Here is a 20,954-nt window from a genome sequence, read left to right as displayed (position 1 = left end):
ACAGCCGCTTATGACTTATGGCAAACGTTTATGTTTATTTTTACAAAATCCGCACTGTTACTATATTTATGTCCAAGAGCAAAGGTACATTGGATATATACACATGCAATTCTGTCACTCGTTCAGGATTGATCGACTACGGGCAAACGAGCGATGGATGACGAGAAAGGGGAGATTTATTTTCGGCCTTTGGATGCTCAAGGATCGGAACGGATGCAAAGGGGTGCATGAGATAGCAGAATCCCCTGATAGTCGATACTTATTAGTAGTAGACAGTGCACACTGCACATATTGATAATAGTAAAGCTGTTTTATAAAGTAAATCTACAAGCCAGCTTTTCGACTTGACTAGGTTGTCACCTCTTGCGGTCTGTACCCCTTCACTCTCTTCGCCCATGCTCACAACCTTGGTCTTCTCACTAAGGTTATACTCTAACAATACACGATCGCGGGTGGGCATTGTGTAGTGTCAGAACTTGACTATTTCATTATAAAGGCACTATCCTTGCGGCCTTGATATGTACAGTAGTTATGCAAATAGAACGCAAGCCATTGCTACAGATCGTATCTGTTCGGTTCTCTCCTACTACTCGTTGGGCGCGCTCCCCGGCTACGCCGGACACAGAACCGCCCTCGACCCATTCACGCCTGCTCCTCTTAACCCTTCTCTGCCCACCTTGCTTCGGTATGAATAGGCACGGAGCCAGCTTGGCAGAGAGGGCTTCTTCCGCTCCAGGCCCGATTGAGGTCCCTGCCGCTTCTTCTTTTTCTCATGTATTCGTTTCGTCGTGTAGAAATAGAGAAAATGTATGAAGACAAAACGCCGAAATCAAATACAGGTTGATATTCCATCCAACGCCAACACTCTTGGGGGCCCGAGTCCGCAATGATAAAACGCCAAAACGATCTACGCAGAAACTAGGTATAAATACTGCGTAGACGAGAAACAACAAGAAGCTTATAGGATTTCCTTGAGCTGCGCCTTTTGTTGGGCAGTTAAGCTCGTGGGGAACTTCACGTTGTACTTGATGATGAAGTTGCCCCGGTCGCCGGGTTTCTTGGAGATGGGCATGCCTTGGTTGGGGTACGTGTCGGAACTGCCAGGCTGAGTAGGTCCGGATTTCTCAACAGTAATCTGTTTGCCGTCGATCGTCGTGACCAAGCGCTTCCAGCCAGTCAGAGCTTCCTTGAGACTAAGGTCAACGGTGTGGATCAAGTCGTCGCCATCGCGGGCATAAAGGACGTGAGGTTTCTAGATAATGTGTTAGTGAGCATACTCGAGCATGACTGCAAATCATATAGGCTTGCTTACCTCTTCCACGATGAAGTGAAGATCTTGCTTGCCGCCTTCCTCTTGGTCGCCGACGCCCTTGAACTTGATCTTGCTCCCCTTCTTCAGGCCTGGCTTGATGGGCACCTCGAGGACTTGGTCACTGGTGGTCCGTTTGCCGCTGTCATCAAAGGTCTTGCGCTTGATCTTCATCTTCTTGGTCACACCATTGAAAAGTTCCTCAAGTGTCAGCGGCAATGCGCGCTCCACTGTAGTCACCTCGGGTGTGGCCTCACGTGCGCTGCTGCGGAACCCATCCTGAGGGAAACCACGCATGCGGCTCGATCGGCCACCACCTCCTCGTGGCATGCCGCCCATGATATCAGCAAAATCATCGTCGTCGAAGCCACCGCCTCCACCGCCGCCAGCACTGCGCATGAATTCGGCAAAGATGTTGTTCGGGTTGCTAAAGTTGAAGCCACCCCCACCTCCGCCTCCGTTGGTGCTGAAGTGGTAGGTTCTGGCGCCACCACCGGGCATACCACCAAAGTTGAAGCCTTCGAAACCGCCGGGCATGCCGCCGCCACCTGCGCTGGCGAAGGGGTTCTCCTCAGGCGGAGGTGCTGAACCGCCGCCGCGTAGTAGAAATTCGAGGCCATACTGGTCGTAGACTTTGCGCTTCTCAGGGTCGGAAAGAATCTCATAGGCTTGGGAGCATTCCTTGAACTTCTCACCCGCGGCCGGGTTGTCCTTGTTCTTGTCGGGATGCCATTTCAGCGCAGCTTTTCTGTTGAGCAAAAGTTGTTAGTACTTGCTTGAAACCAGCAATTTAGCCCAGTCAGTATAGCAGTGTGGTAAGGCCGTTGCCGGTGCAGGGTGAGTTGACGGTGGCGTCGGCATACAACAACAAGACAATCGTCTTGGCCCGTTCCAAAGGTGGGAACGGCTAGATGCAGAGACGAGGGGCGAACAATGAATGGTATGAAGCAGATTCAACCTACCGATATCCCTTCTTGATCTCGTCTTGCGTGGCGTCGGGTTTGACGCCCAGCTGGTCGTAGAGTTTTGTCTCTTTCACCATGGTGTCGGTGTGAGTAGGTGACGTGAGGGTGTACTAAGCAATCGAGGGCGTGGTTGCGGCTGGGTACAAGTAGTATAGATATACGAGGTTTGCTGTTGCGAGTCGTGCGGTTGCAAAGTGAAGTGCCAAATGGGAGCTTCTGCAACGAACGAATGGAAAAGACAAGAGGCCACTGCAGAATGGAAGCTTCTTTCAGTATGTCGTTACTGCTTGAGCGCAATAGAAAAAGAGAACCAGGTTGCAGAATCCAATGAGGCAGCTCGGGAATCTTGGGAATAAGGTGTTGAGTCGACCCAATGACCTGAAGCTTGGCTCGTGCTAGGCCCCCCGGTGGTCCCCAGTTAAGGGTGGGATAGAAGGTTCTGGTCAGGCGTTGCTGCAATTCGCCAGCAGTGACGCCCAATGTGGTTCCGGCAGGGCGGTCTTCTGGGCGGTCGTCGTGGGAGGCGTGCAAGAGTGGACGAGTCTGGTGGAAGAGCCTGCTCGATGGATCTGGAGAAATCCCAATCAATCGATGCATGCACAGGTAGAAAGAAGTCGATCTCGGTTCTGTTTTCGAGGCGTTTCTCGAAAAGTGTTCGGTGGCCTGGCTGTCTCAACTCGGGGCTGGATGCAGCAGACAAGCACTTCCAGTGCGGGAATGACGCTGATTGATTGCGGGGTGATGGCTTTATATCCCCGCCATTCCAGCCATCAAAAGTGTATGTATATCTTATCATAAACTTCCTTGTCATTCCGTTCGCAACACTGAGAGGTGATATCATTCAACATCAAGTCGGTGCCAGCCCTCCTTTCGCTTCAGCGGGCATTGAAGGCCTTTCGTGTAGGGCCCAGTCCATCCAATAAGGCCGTATTCACTTTCCGACAGATCGTCCTCCTTTGTTCGCCACGACCATGGAAGCTTCTAGAAGCTTCTATCACATCAACTTGTTTGGCAAGTTGGACCCCATATGTTGAACGTATGACACAAGCCGACGTCGCGCCTGATTCTCCGATTCCAACGGAACTTTTGGCAGCGCAATAGGCCCGGACAGCGGACAGCGGAAGCTATCACTGCTTTCGAGCATGAACATATGTGCGCTTGGTCACATACACCATGGTGTTCGTCCTTCTCCACAACAGCTCCCATGCGATCTGTAGGACTTGAATATGCCTCTACATGTGGAACAACACTGATGGACTGGAACAAGCCGAATCAATACCCGGCAGTGTCGAGTACCTAGGTATGCATTTGTCCGACTCCAAGAATCGACAGCCAAAGTGAGAGAGACTGGTTCGTGCTACCGCCTAATAAAGGGCTGGACAGCTGCCCTTCATACTAGGTATGCCTTAACAAGAAGAGCAGCTATCCAGCTGTTGTAGGGCTGACTGACTACTTCGCATTGACAATTGACAGTTGCCCCATATAAACCACATTGGCACGGGCGCCCAAGATGGTCCCTTCCGCAATTTCCTCATCGGGCAGATGCCAAGTCAATGCCGCTCCGGTGCACACTGTCTTGGTTGGCAGGCTGGTAATGCCTTCATCATGGCCAAGCTGCAAGCAATCTGGCCCATGGCCTCGAACAGCCTGCAAGGGGCAGTTTGGGGTGACACGGGTCGTTCCTGCCTCAATTTCGCCAAAGCAGATGTGAGGGATGTTGCGAGAATGTCGGTACGGGTTGGTCAAGGTCATGTCTGTTTCAAACCACGTCCCAGTTTATTCTTCCGCAATTAGATAATTACTCCGTACGCTACTGAGCCAAGTTCCCTTTTCCTCGGTTTCTCTCGCGATTGGTGATGCTGAGTTAAACCATACATAGAAGGAATTGGCACTTCGCGTTGCTTTCCGCTGCCTTCCGTCGTCCTTTTCCCCAGCTTCAACATCGCCATGTTGATGCGCGGGGTCACTCGAGCAGTGGCAGCCGCGCTGCTGTTCGGCGTTTCCGTTGGCGAATGTCCCAATTACAGCACTCATTCCCAGCAGCGTCACGAGCCTCTGTCAACAGGCGCCTATGCCCTCTCCTATCAGCGACCCGATCCCGCCTGCCGGACCTTCAACTCCTCCGGCGTCGAAGAAATCATCGTGCGCCTGAAAGACAATATCTACGATCCGGATCTGTACCGCCTATTCGAGAACACCTTCCCCAACACGTTGGATACGGCCATCAAGTGGCGCGGCGTGGCTGCCAACAACACGGCCGAGGAGCTATGCTTCGTGATTACCGGCGACATTAATGCCATGTGGATCAGAGACAGCGCCGATCAGATCGCGCCCTACAAGTCGGCCATGTCCAATGCTACCGACGACATTGCGTCCGTCTTTCGCGGTGTCCTCAACATGCAGGCGCGCTACCTCGTCATTTCGCCATACTGCAATGCCTTCCACCCTCCACCCGAGAGCGGCATGACAGTGGAAGTCAATAACCACCCTTACTCGGTAACTCCGCCCTACGACAAGCAGATCGTGTTTACTTGCAATTTTGAGCTGGACGACTTCGCTGCGTTCCTGCAGCTCGGCCACGACTACTACACGGCCACGGGCGATGTGGACTTCTTTGGCAAGTACCAGTGGATATATGCGATCCAGTCTATAATGTCGGCTTCTAAGGCCTTGAAGCAGCCCACTTATGGGCCAGATGGCGAGTGGGTCGTGCCGGAGTATACATTTCAAAGCCAGACCATGACTGGATCGGGGACTCTTGGCAATCACGGTATCGGCAATCCGGTCAACTACACGGGGCTGATACGTTCGCCTTTCCGGCCCAGCGACGACGCCGCCACCTATGACTTCAGCATCCCTGCCAACATGATGATGGCCGTGTACCTCGAGTCCAACGCCGACATCATGGAGAGGCTGCCGAACGCGCCTTCGGGTTTGGCAAAGGAGATGCGCGACATGGCTTCAGAAGTCCGCGAGGCCATCAAGACGTGGGGTACCGTAAAGGCCCCGAGCGGGAAGAAGGTGTTCGCATACGAGGTCGATGGCTACGGCGGGCAGAACCTGATGGACGACGCCAATGTGCCTTCGCTCCTATCGGCGCCATTCCTGGGGTACCTGGACAAGAACGACGAGATTTACCAGAACACGCGAAGTCTCATTCTGAGTCGGTCGAACCCGTTCTGGTGTCAGGGGCCAATCATCAGCGGCATCGGCAGTCCCCATGTGCAGCCAGGGGCCACGTGGCCCATGTCCGTCATCATGAGGATCATGACGACGGACGACGACATCGAAATTAGGACGAACATGAAGATGCTCTTGTCGAGCACCGCGGGGTTGGGGCTGATACACGAGAGCGTCAACGCTTTTGACGCCAAAAAGTGGTCGAGACAATGGTAGGTCATATAAGGTATACATCCCAGCAGAAACATGCTAACCATGCTTTCAACTAGGTTTACTTGGGCAAATGGACTCTTTGGGCAAATGATATTAGATATTGAAGCTCGAAAGCCCGGGCTCTTGAAAGAGAGCTACCAACCATTCAGATACATGGCTGCTGCCTAAAGCGAGAACCAAAGGATTGGCGAGATGCTAGTACTAAAGCACCTCACGATATAACCACACGGAGATGCAGATCACAGGAACCCATATCCTCCACCGGCGCAACAGTGATACCATTTCACCTACTGCAGCGGTTAGCTCTTAACCTCATTCGCCAATCATGCTGAAAAGATGGACATCGAAATTGCAAACCCAGGGGTTTCTCCAGAATCGAGCTACAAATTGCATCATTCGCCAGTCACATCAAGGCTCAGGCAACTCTCCTAGCCATCAGCTCCTCCATCTGAAAGGACAAGGGGGTATCGGTCTCTGGCAGCTGTTTCTGTGGATGGCCAGCATAGGTTCACATGAAGAATGGAAGTATGCTAAGCTATCCAGCATCATTCTGCAACAATGGACAAAACGGGAGCTTTTCATTGATTATGGTGGAGAAATCTGTATTCTGATCATCTTTATCAAAGGTGGCACAGGAACTTGCTACAGCGATCTGGTTTTCTACTGACCACGAATGTGTCGATGTGGTCGTGAGCCAGCTACACCCACAGTGGAAGATGTTTTGGACGGAAAGGATGGTTACACAATTGAGCATGAGTAAGCCTGAATGTTTGAGACTAATGGGTTGTAGCATCATGACGCTTATCGGGCGGTGGACGATTCAGGGCAGTATATGGATTGTGCCAGCACCAATCGATGCCTATGCGGCCCACGACTCATGGCATAGCACCCGTGACGAGATTCTTAGGAGTCAGCTAGCCTATATACCTGGTTCATCCAACTCATGAATGAAAAAAGCCTCTGGCGGCTGCTATCGCGGATGGAGGCAAATATCCCAAGTCGAATTTCCCCCTGCAGTTTCCAAGAAAGCGGTTGGAGACTTTGGGGTATTAGATGTCCGCCAAGTTCCTGCTCAATTGTTGTCGCCGTGGCCTTACCCTCATCTTCGTCCTTGGCTTCCGAGAAGGGCTGTGTTGTGGTTGCTGTGTGTGTCGAGGTGCAGGTGCCGGCATGGGCCGTTGCATGGTGGGCGGGTTTGTAGCATCGGTGGGCGTCGGGTCCCGAAAAGGGTTCCCATGAGGGTTCCTAAGAGCTAACGCGACCCTGGTAACAAACCCCTTGCCGTCGGTCCACGGACGCTCGCGTTGAGCTTGGGCTTCCGGGCTGTTGTCCTTGTGAGGCAGCAACAGGTTAACCCAGTTCGGCAGCTCGTCTGGGGTGCCTGGCCAAAATAACCCGTTGCTGATGCCCAGGAGCTTCCAGTTGACCCTGTGGATTTGCATGACAAAGCCCGTCAGCTTAGAGGCGTAGTCCATCCAATTTCCCCTCTGGAACCCGACTAATATAGAGAAGACCAGCAAACGTTAGCGGAGAGGAACGATACATAAATAGGGGATACGCCTATAAGATGGGCAGCTTTGCTCATCCATTCTGTCGGGAGGGGAGGGGAGAGGCGGAGTGGGATTTGGAACGACGAGTTGGTTATTGCTGATTCACAAGAAAGGGGTAAGTAGAGTGCTGCAAACTCACGCCACGTTTTGTAGATGGACCGCCCAAGGACCTCCCGTTTAATGCAGCCGGATTTCAGAAAGAAGCCCACCAGATAATTCAGCCGGACGGGCTGCACGGCATCGATGTAGGGCCATGTAGCCGACATCATTAGGATCCAATCGATTACTAACTCGGCACGCTGGGCCGATAGATTTCGAGCACTGCGTGCGGAGTCATCTAGGATCCGAGCATTAGTTTCACCATGACTTCTTAATACTCGAGAGCAGCTAGGGCGGGATGGGGTGGAAGGCTTCTTACCATCGACATGTGGCATCATCTTCTTCAATGGTTCCCCGATGAAGTTGTGGAGCATCCGGGCCACGTCCTCTGGCGTGCGCAGAGGGTTGCCGAACTCGTTGGTTATCAGTATCCCGCTGATGAAGGTCCACATCTCAGCTCGTGGACGAGGGGTTGCTTGGCGTATGGTGCCGCCTACGGACGAAGAAGGCCGCGGCTGCGGTGGCATGGAACCAGGAGGTGCCGCTGCTGGGCGCTGCATCCGATCACGGCCCATCGCAGGAGAGGCGGAAGGAGAAGGTTGTATCGGAAGACGTGGCATGATTCTCTGCTGGTTCGCAGCAGCCGGCCGGACAGTAATGTCGAATCTGTCCAAAGGAACCTGCATGTTCGGATATGGAACTTGTCGCGAGCTGGCCGGCAGACGCTCCGTCTTCACGAACTTTGATGCTTTGGGCATGGTTGTTGTGCCCTCGTGTTGGTTCCCCGGAAGTTTGTGCACTTTATTGGACTTTGTTTTTCTTTAGTGAAGTTCAAGTGAGTGGAATTTTCATCAAGCCTGATGCCTTGTTTAGACCCGACTACCGGTGCTGTGACAAAGTCCGGAAATGTTGTTACCACTGCTGCTGTTGGGCTCTCGACAAAGAGGTCGTTTTCGACGATGATGGCTGAGCGTTAGTTTTACGGACAGAACAACCAGGGTAGGCCGGGTGAACCTTGGAGGCAGCTTGATTTATTCACAGTCGATGTTAGGGGGAAAGTGCCCTCACCTCAGTGCTTCTGCAGATTAATTTTTTGCGAACCATGGGTGGATGATGGATCACGAGCCGCCACATCTTGGTGCATCTTTTTCCCGTGGGTGTGTCTGTGTTTTTTTTTTTTTTTTTTTTTTTTGTTTTTTTTTTTCGTCTAGAATGGCAGTACGGGTGCTTGATGTCCTCAATGCTCACCTTATTGCTACGGCTCATCGCCAGAAGAACCACGAGGGCTTCACATGAAAGTCACCTCAATATGTCGGCCCCCTAGCCTCCAGATGCAGAACACCATACATGAGCACATTCCCCTCGCAATTAGAACGCTAGGTATCTCACCAAGTTGAACAATCGCGGACAGATTACGTATTAATTGCACATAGCCTGGACGTAAAAGGGTTACTGAGCGCGTATTTACCTACCTAAATTAGATCTACAGATGCTAAAGGTAACTCACTCACTTGATGGCATCGATCATTCCTAGGATAAGGGGGCTTTCAAGTTGCTGCTCTGTACGAGCCGCGTTGATTGCCAATAGATGGAGTAAATAAGACTAGTCATGCACTTGGATTTCTACGTTTCGTGTTCCAACTGAAACATTGGGCTGGAGCTGAAGAGAAACGGCAGCTCAGCAACACCGTTAGCTGTTTGATTCTGTTTTATGTGCTTGGATTTCTGGGGCACCTGACCTCATTTTCATATTAGCCCAATATACAAAGTCGTGTCAAACAGCCTGAGCCCGTTGGTCGACTCACGCTGATGGATTCCAGTGTATCACCAACCTCCTTTCCCTCCGCACCTGCGTATATTGTAGGGGCCAAAGAGTGACCCAACAGACGCCAGATACCCCTGAAACCTATTAGTTGACATCTCTCACAGCACAATCAGCAGAAAAAGGGGGAGCCGATGTTACAAGGCATCTCAAGCCCACCAGCCATGCTTAAGTGCATGCTCAAAAATATAAATTCCAGACGTCGGCACACAAGGTAATAGATGTGGTAATCCCAGAGACACTGCGGTTCAACCTCTCTTAGATGAACGGGGACTCCGGATAAAGCCAGAAGAAGACGAAAATGCCTTTTCTGCGTGCTGCGGGCTACCTGTTGCTCGGATACCTCCTGACAGGAGCATCCTCGCAGCAGCAGCAGCAGCAGCAGCAGCAAGAGCAGCAGTCGCATCCCATCCGGGTGCAGTCGGCCGTCGTTCTGGGCAACGTCACAAGCGACAACTACCCCGACGTCTCCCGGGACGCCGGCTGGGAGTCGCAGATCGGCGGCCACTGGCTCAAGTTCTACGCCGACACCCTGACCTGCGACGGCGACGGCGGCCCCACGGGCCCCTGCCACGGCTTCGCGTCCAACACGCTCGTGGCCGCCACCGACGACCCCGTCGTCAACCACGACATCGTCGGCCCGGGCCCCGGCAACAACCCGAGCGCCCTCTGCGCGCCCGTCACCGAGAACACCCGCCCCCAGTTCTCGGCCATCATCAGTACGGGCATCAACACGGGTGTCGCCTGGTACCACTCCGTCGGTCCTGCTACGCCCGAAGATATCAATGGCGCTGTCGTTAACTCGGGCGTCGCTACCATCACTTGGGATGGAGACGGCAGTACACCGAGTTGCGAGATGTCTGCGTAAGTGACATATCTGACCTGCAGCTCAGAATCCGCCTGGTTGTAATGTTTGACTGACAGAATATGTTCCGCCGCAGTCCCATGTGGGACTACACGGAGCCTGTGTGGGGTGACAAGGGCGTTTGGGTGAGTTACCTCGTTCGGGAAGCGCATCATTGGAGTCTGCTGCATTCTTATACTCATGATCCAATTCAGGGGCCCGGCGTGGACGGTTACGTCTATACCCTGGGCGGGCTCTCTAGCCTAGCGCCAGGTTACGAGGACTCCTATATCTATTTATCTCGTGTCCCGTTCGGCAACTTCTGGGACGTCGATGCCTATGAGTATTGGAATGGATCCGCAGTAAGCAGCGCCTGTTCTCCTCCCCCTGCCGGCTGGTGAGAGTCTGGGGAGCTGACAACAGACATCTCGTAGTGGGACACCCAACGCCTCACGTACCCCAACTACAACGATTGGGCTCCAGCAGCGGTCGTTACTGGGACCGCAGGAACCTTGCTCTACAGTGATTATTATACGAGCTATGTCTACGTCCAGTCAGACTGGAGCAGTATGTACTTCCAACGAGAAAGAAAACCTCTTACCAGCTCAAAGAAGCGCCAAGTACTGATCCCGCTTGACGAGAGCAGATATCATAGCCAAGACGGCCTCGTCAATACAAGGACCGTGGTCGGACCCGGTGACCCTCTTCGCATCCACGGACGGAATCGTCTATGCTCCTGCGCCGCAGACGCATTACGACACCAGCGGCAAGACCATGATTATTGACTACTCTATATTCACGCTTATATATATGAAGTCTGTGAAAATTGTAAGTGTTTGATGGCCCCTTTTCATAACGTCGTGGTCTTTAGCTGACGGGTCTTTGCTGCAGACATTCGAGTAGCGATTGAGCGAAAATTTTGGATTCGCGGGATACCCTTTTAACATAGCGGAATATTGCATATAGAATAACGCATTTTCTCTTGTTTTCAACTATAATATCCTTCGATGAATCACCTAACTGTTACTTCACAAAGCCAGCCCCCATTCAAGTTATACAAGATTGCCAGACACTGTACGCGTATGCATACCACCATTTCACAGTCCCTACTTTTCAATATGCGCCGCGTGCCCCTCTTCCTCATCTTTGCCACCGCCCATATTTGCCTTGTCCGCCGTCCGCCTCCGCTGGAGCACCGCGTCAATGTCCGCGGGCCGGATGGAGCTGTTGCGGCGGACCTCGTCGCGCTCGTGCTCGAGGTAGCGGACGGGCCGCTTGGACGAGCGGGCGTCGGGGTCCCTGCACACCAGGATATCGTGGTTCTCCTGGAAGAAGCGGTCGACGTCCTCGAGAGAGCGGTCGGCCGTCTCGGGGTAGAAGAGGTAGACGATGGGGATGAAGGCGAAGTTGAAGACGGTCCAGATGATGTAGAAGCGCCAGCCCAGGCTCGCGATGCCCACGGGCGTGATCTCCACCACCATGAAGTTGACGATCCAGTTGGTCGCCGTGCCCAGCGCCGCGCCCTTGGTCCGCATGCTCAGGCTGTTGATCTCGGTCGGGTACAGCCACGGCACGCCCTGCCAGCCGATGCCGAAGAAGACGTAGTACAGGAAGAAGAAGGCGATCGAGGCCTTGGCCCATTTCTCGTTCGCCACTTGGCCGATCGTCGTGTCCTCGTTGTAGCGGATGCAGATGGTGATAATCATGTAGCAGAAGAACTGGCCAAAGGCGGCGTCTATTATCGTCCTGTTAGCAGGAGGGAGGGAGGCGTCGGGGGCCGTGGGTAGGTGCTTACACATCATCATCTTTCTCCTTCCCCATCGCTCAACATTGGGAATGCCGATCAAACTGAACAGCAGGTAGGAGACCGAGTTGCAGGCGGCAAGCAATCTTGCAAGCTTATTGTCCAACCCAACAGATCGAATCAGTACCAGAGGCAGGTAGTATGAGGTAACGTTGATACCGCTACAATACAACCAAGCCGCAAGTCAGTCAAAACTCTAGTTGCCAGGTGGCAAGGGGAAGGGAGGATAAAACTAACCTGAATTGTTGCATTGCCTGGGTTCCCATACCGAGTATCAATCGACGGATCGTACTGGTACCTTGGTTTGGTCCAGTCTTCCCACGAAGCAGCATGGACCAGGGAACACTATTCTCCCGCTCATAGCTCACGGCCCACTGGATGTCCTTGGACTGAGTGATGATGTACGGGTCATCCACATCCAGGGCCTCGAGGTCGGCCAGGATGATGTCGGCTTCTTGGACACGGCCCTTGGCAATGAGCCAACTGATGGGTTCAAGTCAGTCAGCAATCCGGGAGCAGGATATGAATAGGTGTCCTGTTTGGGTATGTCGAGAAAACTTACCGAGGGCTTTCGGGTAACCATGGTACGGTGCCCCAAAGGACGAAGATGAAGATGAACTGGATAGCCAAGGGCAGACGCCACGCAATAGAACCCGAGGCATAGGACAGTCCAAAGGTGACCCAATTACCTTAACAGCGTACAATTAGCAATCTTGTCGTTCCTGCTGTGCTTGTTCAGCTCGAGTGGAGATGGATCCGACTTACTCAGCATGAAGCCAAAGATGTTCATGATCATCTCAATAATGACGAGCTTGCCGCGCCAGCTGGCCTTGGACGTCTCGCCCTGCCAGACGGGGGCCGTGGAAGTGTTGATACCATTACCGATACCCGCGATGACGCGGCCGACGATCATCTGTGCCATGCCGAAGGCCGCGATCTGCAGAATGGCGCCCACGGCCATGATAGTGGTGCCCAGCATGACGGTCCTCTTGCGGCCGAGACGCTCGCCGATGTACATGGTCGACAGCGCACCGAGGAAGCAGCCCACGTCGTAGATGGCCGTCACCGTCGACTGCAGCTTCTCGTTGTTGGCGATGCCCAGCAGGTCCAGGAAGTCCGGCGTGACGATGACGCCGCCAAAGACACCCTGGTCGTATCTTTGGTAGAGAGAGAAAGAGATATGTCAGCAGGGACTAAGGTCTTTGGTCATGATTTCTGGTAAGTTTGGACCTACCCGAAGAGGGTCATGTCGGTCGCGCATGCGACGGTGACCCAGAAGGTGAGCCATGCTCCCTTCAAGCCAAAGTATGGCTGCGTGGTCGTCACTTTCATTTTGGCTTGGTGGTTCGCGTCCGGGATATGTCCAGTCTGATAGCCCAAGTAGTCGTTTTTGTCTTTTTTACCACATACGGCTCTGTCCCATTGGGTTTCGAGGCGCATGCACACACATATTTATATACTGCGAGAAGGAGCGAATCGGGGCAAGAGCACATCTGACTTCTTATGGGCAAAAGTCTGAACCGTCTGATGGCTCGCTTCCCAGGAGGACGGCTCTCCAACAGGATTCGTCTAGGTCATCGGCGTAAGTTTCGCCTTAATGATCGCTCCTTACAAAGCCCATCCGTTGATTCGTCAATGGCACCCGTTTGGGGGCATCTCCACGCCCAGACCCCGCAGATCGACTTGACTCTCCTAGTGTCATGAGGCAGCCAGTCGAAGCTGGGATGATGTATTTGCCCCGGACCCCGGATACCCCAGATATGACGTTTAGTCGTCGGCAATTCGTCCAAGAATCCAGGCCACGCGTGGAGGCGTAGAGGGAGTATCCATGTCAAAGGGCCCCATCTTCTACGTGCGTACCCATACAATAAGCTTAGGAGCCGGCATATCAGCTGTTCCCAGATCACCAAAGTTCTAGGTTAGGTAGTACGACAGTATGTTGGGTGCCGTACTGGGTATGCTGTAGCACATGGCGGTCAGGATGATCAACATCCGCAGCAGCGACGTCGCCCGGGGTCTCCGATGTCCGTTTGCGGTGAATATGTCGGGTATTTGTTCGTCGAGACTCAATTCTCTGCAGTAGCCTTGAGATAGACTTCCCTCTTTTTTTTCGACTTGCAAAAAGCGTGGGTGGTGTCTTCGTCTGACCAATCTATATGCCACATGAGATGACAGCCGTTGTCATCTACACACGCCCGCTTCGAATGAACCAGAGCGCCGCGTCAAGTGATGCCGAACACATCCAGACTGCTGTACAGCGTAGATCGCCAGCGGAATTGAGGGCTCTACCAGGCACGGCAACAACTTATTGAAACCCTCTCGCCGCTTTCCAAGGCAGACAACCATTATGCCGATCACTTGAAGCTAGTTCACTAGCCCAAACCAAGAGCCGGGGAGGCAGTCGAGGAACGTCGCATAGATGATGGCATTGTCGTTATGTGCTAGCAAGAGCCCAGACTAGGTTACCGAGGATTGGGTAGTCTTGTTCATTAGTACGGGATGCATGCGAAACAGAGCCTCTGGACCATGAAGGCGCACGCCTACCGAACCTATTGTAACACGTCACATCGTACTTCAAATCTATCGTGTCCCAATGAGATATAGTATCTTCAATATGTATTCATTCATAAAGCGTGGAGTACAGGGACCGTTAAGCAGTCCTCCGCACTCTGGATGCCGTCTATAGTCATTCACACAGGACTGCTAATCATGTATCCGTAACACCAGCGCACCAAAAAACAGTAAAACCCAAGACACAGGTATAGTCGGTTGGGCCAAGCCAGAAGTCCCAATACCAAAGTCGACAGTTCCTATAGTTCTCATACAAGCCCATTCCCGCTGGCCCCGTTCCTATCCTCTTCGCTTCGTGCCATGATTAGATCCGTTCAATGCACTCGTTTTCCTCGTGGCGTGTTTTCCCCCGCAAAGCCTCCCGTACCCAAAGTCTTCTTAATGCAAAGTACGGTCGTAGTTTGCGGCAGGGAACTGCGCAGGCCTTGTCACATCATCAAAGTCGCTGACCGAAGGAGGAGCATAGAGCCTAGGGCCGCCTGCGTCCGAGCCGCCATATGATGAGGCGTATGGGTCGTTGAGCGGCGTGAGGCGGCCGTTGTCGGCAAAGGGGTTGTCGAGTTGTGGCGCACCAGTGGAGGCTGTGTGCGGGCGGTATTCGGTCTCGCTGTCAAACATGGGTCGGCTGCCATACGAGTCGGCGTTGTAGGGGGCGTGGGAGTTGCCGAGGTGGTCGCCATCATTGTCGTCCATGTTCACAGGTGCGTAGGCCTCTTCGTCATGCGGGGCCATCGAGAAAGCGGCCTTGTCGGGATCGATGTTTTGCGTTCGCTTGCCGACCTTGTCGTAGCCGGGCAGGTTGCCGTTGAAGTTGTAGTACTGCACAGTGTAGAGGCTCAGGAGGGTGGTGCCGATCCAGAATAGACTGTCGGGCACATTAGTATGGCTGCGCTGGGCTTGATTGGGGGGTCTGGACTCAAACATACACCTCAAAAAACGCTATGCCGACGACGGCCTTGCTGACTTTGCACTGGTTTCCACACGAGTTGGCCGTGTTGTAAGCAGCTTGACTGGCGAAGGCAGACAGCCAGAAGATGGCGAACACGCCGTCGACGACAGCCATGGCATGGGGTTGGGCCAGTTTGCGCGACCTTTCCCAGCGCGGTGTCATAACCAAGTAGATCCAGGCCAGTACGGAAAGAAAGCACTGTGGAGGTCGCTGTGTCAGTAATCGGGGTTCGCGCGAGGTAGCTTCGAGATGGCGGGACGTACCAGACCGAATGGCCAGCCATTGTTGCCGTTGATGAGCGCCTTGTCGTCCTTGAATAGAATAATCTCTAACACGAAGATGACGAAGCCGAAGAGGAGTTGCATACTATGAAGACCCAGCTTGACGCCGGGGACGTAGTCGGCGTCCCATTCCAGGCTTTCGAATATGGCCATTGCGGGTAGCCACCGAGAAGATCCAGATGCTGTAGAAGTACGTAGCCTTCGACAGTGCGGGGGTTGAATCAAGGTTCGAGGTCCAAGGTAAGACAGAAAGGGGGGTTTTGAATTCGAGACTTGGATCGAGAACTTGTAGCAAATGCCCAATAGGTGGTCTGCACAAGTGAGGGAAGACTCGGCCGGCCAAAGAAGCTGCGCTTTTTTTAGGGGTGCAAAGAGATGACGGTTGTTGATTGTCGATACGAGACGAGACGTTGGGCGGTTTACTAAAGGCGGAGCCCCCGTTTCAATGTTTGGTCTGGTCCGTCCTCTAAAGCTGAAACCGTTCTTTTTATTGGAATCCAGGTAGCAAAGCGCCGGTGCGGTCGGGTCGAGAAACCAGCAGCAGGCGAAAGATGCAGTATAGTATAGCGATCGGAATGTGCAAGTACAAGTAGGAGGAAGAGAGAGGCAAGCCGCTGTTGATGCGGTATGGAAAAATCGAAGTTGTATGGATTCGTCGTAGTGTATTATGTGGAAATCAACATGCAAATCAAGGCAGCCTGCTTGCTAGCTAAGTCGCACCTTTTTCACTGCTCGTGTTCAAGTTTCGGCGCATACTTCTGTCGCTTCCTTACTGGAGCTCTGCCTCTCTGCCTCTGCATCGGCAGCAATCAGCCTGCCCTCCCTCCGTCTGCCTGCTTGCTCTGCCTGCTCTGACGCGCGTTTCGCACCAGCTTTCCCTAGTCTTCTCACAACAACCCAGCCATGCTCTGGCAGAACAATCTACGGCTTGGTTGCTTGGCTGTTACCCAGGGTCCCATTCTTTATCCGCCCAAAGTCTCCGTCTCTCCAATGCCGCTGCGCCATCTAACAGGATTCGTCCAATCACTGCCCGGGAATAGCGACCGCCGCCTGGGACCGCCTGGGCGCCCTGCACGGCTGAGCCATCCTGCAGTGGCTACGGTGGCTACGGTGGCTAGAGAGGCAATAGTTCGCTACAGCTATTGACTTTCTTCTTCCTTTGCTTACCTGGCTCAGGCCGACTCTTTGAGATTTGCCAACCCGGAATCTACACACTTTGGGCTCGGCCAGATGCTCATATCTACCACCAACCGCGCTTCCATGCTGAACAAGGGAGCATCTGAGAACGAGAATACTGTACATGTTTAGAGGTGGTATCGTACAGTAATGTCGATCAACTCTGGGATGCAACCCGGTGCCGTTTGCTCCAGTTTCTCTCGCTCGCTCTGACGTATTGCCTTCGTGAGGCTGTGCATTGACGTATGTCTTGCCCACTAGACCAATTCCGGGGTAAAGCACATCCGTCGGACGAAACGCCAACCCAGATCTCCCTCGTGTAGTAATCTGCGTGATATCTCCTTTTGCCGAACCATAACTCCTCCGCCTTCCGCCTCCCGCCTTCCACAGCTCGTTGGCCTGCACTTTTGCGCAGCGCGTACGGCCCCCGTGCGAGTCCCGCACTAGTTCCATACGTAGTCCAATGTGACCGACACTGGCAGTCCCAGAACAGCTCATACCTACATACAAGCAGTGACCGGCCTTGGTCCACGCCGTTATCGGCTTATCCCGTTGCGGATGACGGTGTCTCCACTTGCCGAAAGGTGTGCTCGCAATAAACAAATGCCGTTTAGTCATAGTCATGATGAGTGATTATCTTGACTCAAGATAGCCGGTCGTACTTTGTCTTCTTAACCACTTTCGTCTGCAGCGGAAGCGAGCGCGAGGGAGGGCCACAGTAGCTCGAGGTGATTTGACGCGTGCTGGATCGGCCTGAGGGAGCTGACTAGAAAAACAACATACTCCTCGATTATTTGGATTATGGGAAAGGAACAACAGCCTCGAGCGAGAAGTATAACAATGTACGGCGATAACACGGAGGGTGATCAGCCCTCTATCGTGGTGACAACCCCAAGCGGACGCGATGAGAGGACACCGCTTCTGGAGAATGTCATCCCCGCCGAGCAACCTCAGGGACCGAGCGATGATGACGAACAGGCCGTCGTCGTGGAGGAGGTCACCGGTGCCAAGCTCTGGCTCATCCTGTGCAGCGGTTGGGTCGGCGTCTTCTTGGGCGCCATTGACGCGTCCATCATTGCCACGCTGTCGGCCCCCATCTCGAGCGAGTTCAAATCTTTGAGCTTGATGTCGTGGTTGGCGACTGCGTACTTGATCGCGAACGCAGCGTGCCAGCCAATATCAGGCAGACTTACGGACATATTCGGTCGCGGCCCTGGCCTTGTTTTCAGTAACCTCTTCTTTGCTGCTGGCAACCTTATTTGTGGACTTGCCAGAGACGAGACCGTCATGATTTTAGGACGTGTTGTTGCCGGTATTGGAGGAGGCGGCCTGATGACAATATCGACGTTCCTTGCCACGGATCTGGTTCCGCTCCGGAAGCGCGGCATCATTCAGGGAGTGGGCAACATTGCCTACGGTTCTGGTGCCATGCTTGGAGGGGTGTTTGGCGGCCTCGTGAACGATTACTCGAGCTGGGGATGGCGATTGGCATTCCTACTTCAAGTGCCACCGGTTCTGGTCTCTGCATGCCTAGTTGCGTACCTCGTGCGAGTCCCCCGAAGATTTCGCAAAAGTCATACCTGGCACGCATCGACTTCGTCGGCGCTTTCCTGATCATAGTCTTCCTGGTGCTTCTTCTTCTAGGACTCAACGCTGGGGGGAACCTGGTGCCGTGGGTGCATCCATTGCCACTGACTACGATTCCGTTGTCTATTGTTGCGCTCGTTGGCTTTATTATCTGGGAGTCGCGGGTAGCCCAGCCCGTCATACCTGTGCGACTGCTCCTGCGCCGCACAGTCTTTACGGCATGTATGACGAACCTGGTGTGTACCATGGGGAACATGATGGCTTTGTTCTTCGTGCCACTATACCTCCAGGCTCGCGGCGGCTCAGCCACATCGGCCGGTCTGGTTATTCTGTTTGCACCAATTGGTATCTGCTTCTCTTCTGTCGGCAGCGGCTATGTGATGAAAAAGACCGGCCGCTACGTCGCCTTGGGCATTTTCGCCGTCTCTCTACAGGTGGCACATGTCATCATTCTGACTACAACCAACGATACTACCCCCAAGTGGCAGCTCATGCTATCATTCTTACTTCTCGGCTCGGGATACGGCGCCATGCTTACCATCACTCTCTTGGCTTGCCTGGCGGCAGTAGATCACTCCCAGCAGGCCGTGATCACAGCGGCCACGTACGGCTTCAGGTCCGTCGGGGGGCACGGTAGGTATCACCATCGCGTCGACAGTCTACCAGAACGTGCTCAAGACACAACTATGGGATCGATTCGGGGGCCTGCCTGATGCGGCCACAGAGATCCCCCGTATACGAGACGATCTCGACGAGCTCAAACACTTGCCCGAGGGTTGGGATGCGGGTGCTGTGATCTCGGTCTTCATGGAGGCATTCCGGAGTGTCTGGCTCACCATGCTTGGCCTGGTCCTGTTGGGGCTGGTCTGTGTTAGCTTGATGAAGCAGCATATCCTGCACTCGACGCTTTCGCGTAATGAGAGGTCGTGATGTCGTGCTGAGGGTCGGTGAGGGCCAGTCCACTTCATTGCGGGGTTACTAACCCCCGAGCACCGGCCCTGATGTGGCTCCTTCTGTGCGTCCTGTGCTATAGACAAGGGTATAGACCGTCTTGGTGCTATCAACGTCGCTAGCTATCTGTGTTCTTTAGCGCCGCAAAATGCGGACTGCGAATTTCCTGCATACATCTTGTGCGACAGATGCGCCATCTATGCTATTCGCTCTCATCAAAAGTACCTCTCGGCCCCTGCCTCCCGATGCCAATGTGATTGTCCTCTAGAAGGAAACTAGAAATATTCCATGCATGCTATGTTGGAGGGTGGCATTGCAGGCTGCTACAACTACCACCATATGGTATGATGTACTCCTTTCCCGCTGCTCACCACTTGCATGTGCCTGAATATACGAAGAAGAATGATAGAGCTATGATGCAAGTAGGGTAGTATCCGTCACTATCAATATTGTATCTCGAAAGTCCCTGCGACACCCCCCATCTCGGCATTGAGTTCCCAAAGGGGAGCTCCGAGCGCCCTACTGCCTGACCCGTCCACACACCCATGGGTGTGCTATTATTACTAGAGTTATCACCTAAGCATCTAACGGCGAAGAGGGGGAGGGATGTCCACCCGCCTGCATCTGCATACAGGAGGACCCAAGTTGCAGTGCATCGGGGGAGCTGTCTCCATTGCGACACCACTAGCGATGCGATGTCCTTTGGTCGGTTTTTCCAATAATGCCTACATATGTATGTGCTTAATCGTTTGCGTACTAGGCTTCTCCTCATAGACCCGGACCATACTTCTGGGCGATTTGACAGCAATTCTGGGGCGGTACTTGCGGTGTACTTACATACTTACACATACAGAGTGGGAGGGAGGTTCCGGTTAGGCGCTGCTGCAGCTACATCCGCCATACATACATACATACTTACATACATACTTACATACATACATACATACATACATACATACTTACATACATACATACATACATACATACATACTTACATACTCCACGCCCTTTGTCTTCCTTTTCTTCGCCGTGAAACCTGCCTTGGCGTGCATGATGGCTGCTCTTCTAGAGACCTTCTGGATTTGGGCAATATGCGACTTTGGCCAGATATCAGATGAAAAGAAAAGAGAGATATAGGCTTACACAGGGCGACGCGGGATATCGTGTGGCTCGCGGCCAATGACAGCAGCTGGGGATCGGCACTGGGAGATACCGCATGAAGACAACCCGGAACTCGGCTAGAGATGTGTCTCTCTGTGTTCTCGAGAGGCTATCGACGTAGTATTACCGCAAGTAGCCGGACCTTGGTGATGGGAGAGAGGGCGCCGCTGTGATACAGTCGCTATTGGCAATGCTACCTGGCTATCAGCTAACACCGCGCTGCCGTTCAGGGTCTGGCTGGAAGGGAAGGTCCCCTCGATCGCGATGATGCGACAGGCTTCTAGATAATGATAAGCGTATTCCATGCATGCAGGGTGGACAGGCTCCCAGCTAGGCCACGGCGACGCGTCTAACTTGAGAAGCCCGCGGCCGAGCTCCCAGGCAGGCCAAGGATAACACATACCTCGTGGGAGGTCGGCATGCTAAGTACCGTTTAGTAATACACCCGCAGCAAAGCCTATGGGGAACGACTGATGTACACATAGCTAGGAT

General features: G+C 53.4%; 7 protein-coding genes across 7 annotated transcripts; 4 read left to right on the top strand and 3 right to left on the bottom strand.

Moving 5' to 3' along the window:
• Positions 1-958: 958 nt before the first annotated feature.
• On the bottom strand, positions 959-2,351 carry PG986_001041 (DnaJ like subfamily B member 4; the record flags this gene model as incomplete). The annotated part of the gene is made up of 3 exons (XM_066837263.1): positions 959-1,252; positions 1,313-2,057; positions 2,272-2,351. The coding sequence occupies 3 exons, from the start codon at positions 2,349-2,351 to the stop codon at positions 959-961; spliced, it is 1,119 nt and encodes a 372-aa protein (XP_066706156.1).
• Positions 2,352-4,221: 1,870 nt separating this feature from the next.
• PG986_001040 (uncharacterized protein) lies at positions 4,222-5,670 on the top strand (the record flags this gene model as incomplete). Its single annotated transcript, XM_066837262.1, has 1 exon — positions 4,222-5,670. One exon carries the CDS (start codon positions 4,222-4,224, stop codon positions 5,668-5,670), a length of 1,449 nt encoding a protein of 482 aa, XP_066706155.1.
• A 2,003-nt stretch (positions 5,671-7,673) lies between these two features.
• On the top strand, positions 7,674-8,293 carry PG986_001039 (uncharacterized protein; the record flags this gene model as incomplete). The annotated part of the gene is made up of 2 exons (XM_066837261.1): positions 7,674-8,106; positions 8,190-8,293. 2 exons carry the CDS (start codon positions 7,674-7,676, stop codon positions 8,291-8,293), a joined length of 537 nt encoding a protein of 178 aa, XP_066706154.1.
• A 1,146-nt stretch (positions 8,294-9,439) lies between these two features.
• Positions 9,440-10,767, top strand: PG986_001038 (uncharacterized protein; the record flags this gene model as incomplete). Its single annotated transcript, XM_066837260.1, has 4 exons — positions 9,440-10,002; positions 10,080-10,128; positions 10,198-10,344; positions 10,417-10,767. The coding sequence occupies 4 exons, from the start codon at positions 9,440-9,442 to the stop codon at positions 10,765-10,767; spliced, it is 1,110 nt and encodes a 369-aa protein (XP_066706153.1).
• Positions 10,768-11,088: 321 nt separating this feature from the next.
• PG986_001037 (uncharacterized protein) lies at positions 11,089-13,118 on the bottom strand (the record flags this gene model as incomplete). The annotated part of the gene is made up of 5 exons (XM_066837259.1): positions 11,089-11,947; positions 12,024-12,269; positions 12,349-12,475; positions 12,552-12,943; positions 13,021-13,118. 5 exons carry the CDS (start codon positions 13,116-13,118, stop codon positions 11,089-11,091), a joined length of 1,722 nt encoding a protein of 573 aa, XP_066706152.1.
• A 1,617-nt stretch (positions 13,119-14,735) lies between these two features.
• On the bottom strand, positions 14,736-15,740 carry PG986_001036 (uncharacterized protein; the record flags this gene model as incomplete). Its single annotated transcript, XM_066837258.1, has 3 exons — positions 14,736-15,222; positions 15,284-15,504; positions 15,570-15,740. 3 exons carry the CDS (start codon positions 15,738-15,740, stop codon positions 14,736-14,738), a joined length of 879 nt encoding a protein of 292 aa, XP_066706151.1.
• Positions 15,741-17,603: 1,863 nt separating this feature from the next.
• PG986_001035 (uncharacterized protein) lies at positions 17,604-19,280 on the top strand (the record flags this gene model as incomplete). Its single annotated transcript, XM_066837257.1, is given in 3 exon segments — positions 17,604-18,308; positions 18,326-18,983; positions 19,009-19,280. 3 exon segments carry the CDS (start codon positions 17,604-17,606, stop codon positions 19,278-19,280), a joined length of 1,635 nt encoding a protein of 544 aa, XP_066706150.1.
• Between the last annotated feature and the right edge of the window lie 1,674 nt (positions 19,281-20,954).

This window comes from Apiospora aurea (assembly GCF_038362705.1).
Source record: "Apiospora aurea strain CBS 24483 chromosome Unknown utg000001l_segment0_segment0, whole genome shotgun sequence".
NCBI lineage: Eukaryota > Fungi > Ascomycota > Sordariomycetes > Amphisphaeriales > Apiosporaceae > Apiospora > Apiospora aurea.
This window is presented reverse-complemented; position numbering and strand designations above follow the sequence as displayed.